The 6,050-nt window shown below is 43.3% G+C and overlaps 1 protein-coding gene across 2 annotated transcripts in view; it reads left to right on the top strand.

Moving 5' to 3' along the window:
* Positions 1-5,707, top strand: part of MRPS36 (mitochondrial ribosomal protein S36) — a 9,735-nt gene extending 4,028 nt beyond the window's left edge. Inside the window, exons 3-4 of one of the 2 annotated variants that reach the window (XM_019517749.1) lie at positions 1,780-2,000; positions 5,550-5,707. In XM_019517749.1, the coding sequence (XP_019373294.1) occupies positions 1,780-2,000; positions 5,550-5,567 (239 nt within the window). In that variant the 3' untranslated portion in view covers positions 5,568-5,707. The remainder of the gene's footprint in view (positions 1-1,779; positions 2,001-5,549) is intronic. The other variant, XM_019517750.1, reaches the window with a different exon arrangement.
* The last annotated feature ends 343 nt before the right edge of the window (positions 5,708-6,050 follow it).

Genomic DNA, 6,050 nt, shown 5'->3' with positions numbered 1-6,050 from the left:
ACTTGAAGATCTACAAGGTCCCTTCTGACCCTACTTCTGATTCTATGAATAAATATGTTATAAACAAACAAATTGCCACCAGAATTATTCCTCATTTGCTGTTTTAACTGTATAACCACCAAACCACTGCTTTCCAGTGATGATTTGCATCACATTGAAAATCTTCCACACTTACTGCTTCATAGTTCTTTTGACATTTAGTCTGCTACTGTTGCCATTCATGAAACAAGTCCTGCTTATTCATTAGGAATTGTAGGATTTGTCAGGTAGGTTTCCACAAGGGTCAGTCCTGGGTCTGGTGCAATTTACACGTGTATATTTTTAAGGATACAGAGGCCAGAATAGAAAGCTGATCAAGTTTGTAGATGTTGTAACTGGGAAGGACTACAAACATGGTGAAAGATAGGAGTAGATTTCAAGAGGATCTTGAGTGATTGGAGAGCCTGGATAGGTGCAGCAGAATGAAGTTCAGTGCAGACAAATGCAAGGTTATTAACCTAGGGAAGAATAACTAAATCCACAGATACAGAGTGGGAGATAACCAGCTGGGTAGTAGTTTTCCTGAGAGATACCAGGGAGTTCTGGTGAATAACAGACTCAGTAAAACTCAGCATTGTAGCACAGCAAGAAAACTCACAAAAAGTAATTTTGATTTGTATCGACCCAAGTATTAGGTGCAAGGCAGAGAAAGTGATAGTACTGCTTTGGGCACTGATTAGGTCTCAGTTAGTGTTGTGTGCAGTTTTGGCTTCTTTATGTTAAAAAGAATGCCAAATAATTAAGAAGTAGGAGAACAACTGCTTTCCCTTGCTGCAGTTAGCATAATGTGGAGCAAGGGTTTTAAAATGCAGCAAAACAGGTTTAGTTTAGACATCAGGAAAAACTCCCTTGCTGTTGGAATAGTAAGTCAGTGGAAGTTGTAGCATCTCCTTTTGTTGTAGGTTTTCCAAGAGAAGGCTGGATAAGCATTGGACAAGGATAGTTAAAAAATAGTACATCATGCATTCATACAGGAGGTTGAACCAGGTAGTTCTTGAGGTCCCTTTCAGCCTCATGATTCTATGATCTAGCCCTGAAGCTGCCTCTGTCCCCTCCTACAATTATTCCACATCTCTTCCATCTGTCTTCTGTCTCTGGAACAATTTTCTTATCTCCTGCATTTCAAAGATTTCTGTCCCTCAGAGCTCATTTACTTTAGTCAGCATTAAGTTGCTGAGCTCCTCACTGTGGCCTTCATTCTCTATATTAGCTACACACTGTGTGTGAAATTAATATCCGTTTTCTAATATTTGGGTCTTTAATTAGTTGTATCTTATCTTTCACAGCATATCCTTCTACAAGCTCCTTATCCCTTTCTTCACCCAATCCTATTTCCTCTAACATAGATTGTAAATTACCTCAGGGAGTCATTGATACTTGCATGCAAAAATGGTCACGTGTGGAATCATATGAACATTATTATACTGGAGTTACTAAAAATGCTCTTGATGTAAAAGCACTGCAACCCAGTGAAACTGTTAGCCTAGCTTCTGTTGCAATACCATTTAAATTGTGCTTTCTTTTAGTTGCTTTGATGTTCTCATTGCTGTATTAATCCTTCCCATTAAAAATACAAGTCACTGTGCCAAAAAAAAATCTCAATTTGGGTAAGTATCTTTATAGTGGAGATAAGAGCTAAGCTGACATAACCAATAAGCGCTTTTACTGGCTGAAACATTAAATAATTATATACTTAGATCTATTTAAGGCATCCATTTTTTTCTACATATATAAACAGTTTTAAAATCTTTATTTCAGTACAGGAAACTCTCCAAGCAAGAGTGCCACCACTCCATGGTTCAGCAGTACCACTGTCCATAGGAAGCAAACAACCAGCTCTTGAAAATATTTCACCTATTAGTAGAGTACAAAACATGCCAGACACTTCAGAATTAGTAAGAACATTACCTCAGAAGTACAGGAGGAAAACAATGTCAGACGAAGAGATGGAATTCATCCAAGTAAGTTTGATATTTGTTGTTGTTTATTTTGTTTGTGCAGTATTTTTCAAGATGATGGGTAGCCACAATTTGAGAAAAACATGATGAATTCCTTTGCTTTTTCACTTTTGTTAATTTTTCAGTTAGCTTTGCAAGTTCAGCATGCAATAGATGCAAACTGTAGGGTCCTCATAACCAGGGATCCTGGTTTTCTCTGATTAAAAACTGCAGATTCTCTGATTTAAAAACCCAGAATCCGTGATAAAACTTAAAGGCCCCCTACAGCCCCTCCCAGTGCTGCTGGTGCCCTGCACTCCCCTCCACAGCCTCAACAGCCCTCCTGATGCCCCTCACAACAGTCCTCCAGACCCACAGACATGCAGACACAGACACTAATACCCACCCTAGCAGGTAAGTGTGTGTGTGTGGGGGGGGTCAGGGTGGGGGAAAGGGAAGGTGCTGGGGGAGTAGATCAAGAAAGGGGGGAGTGTGTCCTTGTGCCCACTCCCAGGAGTAGGGCCAGGGGGTGAGGGCAGGGATGCCACTCTATGGGCAACACACATGCTGGCTGGCCTGACAGGAGGTTCGCACTTGGAGGCTGCCACCGCAACTCTGCCACTGCGCCCTGTACTACCATCCCACAGCCACCTGACTGGTTTTGTGGACATGTGGCACAGGGTGTGGCAGTAGCAGTGCGGTGGCAACCACCATGTGCAGGCCACATATGTGCCGCCCGGCCGGGGGGTGAAACAGGGGGCTTGCATTCAGCGGTATGCCCCACAACCAGCTGCACGGCTCTGCAGTGGTGTCTGCATGCAGGTTGGGGGAGCTTTACAAGCAGTTACTGCCACCGCGGAGCCATGCCCTTTGCCCCTAGATCCTAGAGGTAAGTGGGGCTTGGGGTCTGCACAGCTCTGGGCAGAGCTCTGCAGCGGCAGCAGGAGGTTTTGGAGGGAGCAGCCATTACCACCATAATGGACCTCCAGGTAAGCGGTAGCGCTGCGTGCAAGCCCAAGCCTGCGCCCCCAGCCCTCACCGTGGCTGCAGCGTCGGCCATGGAGCTGTGCTCCGGCCGCATGCCAGCCTCCATCTTCCCCTCCCCTGGGCAGCTGGCCAGGCGGCATGTGTGTGGCCTGCACATGGAGGGCACCACCACACTACTCCCTGTATCACTTGCCCGCAGTCCTGCTCCCAGCTGTGATGAACTGCCTGGGGCTGGCAGCAACCCCCGTTCCCTCAACCCCCAAACTATCTTCCCCAGCCCTGCCCCACAGCCCCACTTACCTCTGTGCTCCAGGGGCGAAGGGCGAGTGTGCCCCTGAGCCCGGCCTTGGCAGCCTCAGAGGCTCAGGCTCCACCCTCCCCCCCTCTCCCTCCCCCTTCAGCCAAGGCTGGGGGTTTCCTGCCCTTTTTGCAATTGGCTTCTGCAGGCTGGAGCTGTGCTATCCTGCAACAGCTCTTTGCAAAAGCGGAGAATCCACGGATTTCTCTGCTAAAAAGAGAAATCCGCGTTTTCTCCAATAAGAACTGGGAAACTGTGGTTTTCTCCTGTTTTCCATAGGAAATGGAAAACCCGGATCCCTGCTCATAACACACAACTTGGGTAGGTAGTCACCCTAACTGGTAGCTCAGTGTACATGGACACAAAGAGATTGTGACTTGCCAAGTCACAATGTCCCAGCCTACCTTAGTTCATGAAACCAAGTTATTCCTATGTCATTTGAGGCAGAAAATAACTTGGCTAGGAACTACCAATGTACATGCTATTTTGTTTAGTTTTGAGCACTGTTACCAGATTCACACATCAGAAGTTTACCAGACAACAAAAATACTAAAAGCTAGAGGGAGACAGAAGTAACAATTGAAAGGTTTCCAAGTGTTACAGACTTCAACATGTTTCAAAAAGTATCCTGGACATGCATGTGATCTCTGTAAGACTCCCCAGCCAGAGCACTTCCAAATTACTGCTCTGATCAGGGAGGCTGTACTCTCTCTGAGTACCCCTCTTCCTGTCAGAACTGGGATGCCAGACTCTTCCCCCGAATCTGGCTCCAGTAGATGTGGAAGTGTCTAGAGTACTGTTACCCCAAAATCTTGGATCGGGGAATCGTTGTTTTGTGTATAGAATGCTTTACGCAAGTATTTCCTCCCCAGTAACATAAGTTTATTCAGCAGCTAGCACACACTTTTATATTAAGACATGTACTAGTTACCATGCAGGCAAGTCTTGCTTCCTATCCTGTTGCTCAGACAGTTAAGGGTCTCAATGAGATATTTAGGGGTGTAGTCCAGTAATCCAAAGACCTGTCATTCCCAGTTTTTCTTTATACCTTATGTTACTTGCATATTTATTATTTCTACTTCTACTATTACCACTGCTATTAGCTATTTACAGACTATATAACCTATGTCTCACTATTGGATATGTTCCTAAACCTTTATGTGCATAAACACACTCATACTTACCTTTCTTATCACACTGTATTTCTGTACATCCTCCCTGTACTGTCAGTGTTTATGCATAGATAAAATTTGTAGTTGCTTTCTCGGTTTTAACTATGTAGCAACTTCCTGGCCAGCTTGGTTGCTATGCAAGACCTCACAGGAGTGGACACTAGCAGTTTTTTGGTTTCAGTGCTGGAAGTAGATGGGGCTCCAGGAACACCTCAGGCACATTGAACCTGAACACGCTGGGTGCTGCTGCTCCCGGTACTGGGAGGAGGCAACAGCGGCCAAGGGAATGTGAGATCTTGCCTGCTTCCGAGTGTGGCTCCAGTGGTGGCCTGCTGTAGTTACCTGTTCTCCCTCCCACTCCCTATGTTTGTGTGTGGAGGCAAAAAATGGAGCACTGAGAGATGCTGGAGGACCCAGGGGTCCCCTGTCACGTTTACTAAACGGCAGTGAAGTGTTTCAAAATAGCATCTAATTCATAGTCACATTTAGAATATTGAAGAAGGCATGTATGTGCATTTGTACAGCTAGACCTTTTAAAGGTGTTAAAAATGTTTCAGTTTTACTGCAGTCTGCACCATAAAAGAATTGCATTTCTTTAGGCTTGTTAAGACAGACATTTGAAAAGTAAAAATACCAGTGAAGAAGTTATTATGTTTCTTATGTAGAAGTAAGAGTGATGGAACTAATTTTAAGTAGGAGGAGGCTTCCTGATACGTCTCTACTTAAATTTCTAACAGGGAGACATAGTAAGTTGTAATAGAGTCAACATCAGTAGAGAAGAGTATTAAATAATTTGACTTTACTATTTTGTACTTCTGAATTTGGACAAGTAAAACAACTTTTTTCAAATTCTTATTCACTAGGATACAGTGGGTTCATTTTTGCTGTTCATCAAATTATGGAGAAACATTTTAATATGAAAACTATAGCTTTTATAAAAGTCAAGATGTAGACATTTTCTGTCTTCCTTTGGCTATTATCTTACCTTTTATTTCTTTTATAGTAAGTTTGAATTAAAGAAAATATCTCCCCACCCAGTAATAAAACTCAGCTCTGTATATGTCTGCTTCTTTCCTTTAGTATAAAGTTTGTAATTGTCCACTTTTGCTTTTACAGCGTGGAGGTCCAGAGTAAGCATAGAAGATATGTCTCTTCACCTCCATTGAAGAATGAATTATATTCACAGTAAAGGCTTTTCCTTTTGCAATTTGTTATAAACAGTTATATGTTAATAGCTTTAATAAAGACTCCTTATGAGGGGTGACAAGATTGATGCTTCAGACTCTATCTGCTAATTTGTGTTTGGGCCAGTTTGTGTTAAAGACTGTGTGACTACACTTCATATACTTACATGATTCCAATGCATTTTTTTCTGATGAGCTATTCTACTTTCCTGCTCAGCAATAGTTGGGTTTTTTTAGTAGGTGTTCCACAGACAGCGATCCAGCTTCAGAATCTTTCCTGCTGAGGAAATCGAGCAGGGCTGCATTTTCTATGAATAATGTTCAAATCTTAATGTTCTTACTTCTGAGTAATGGCAATGGAAAATGAGCTTCGAGTCTTGTGCTCAGCTGTTCTGGTAGCTGCTCCATGAGGTGTGAACAGAATTAGGAGATT

This window comes from Gavialis gangeticus, unplaced genomic scaffold (assembly GCF_001723915.1).
Source record: "Gavialis gangeticus isolate Ggan-Ray unplaced genomic scaffold, GavGan_comp1, whole genome shotgun sequence".
Taxonomy (NCBI): Eukaryota; Metazoa; Chordata; order Crocodylia; family Gavialidae; genus Gavialis; species Gavialis gangeticus.
Note: the sequence above shows the minus strand (reverse complement) of the source record. Positions and strands in the feature narration are given on the sequence as shown.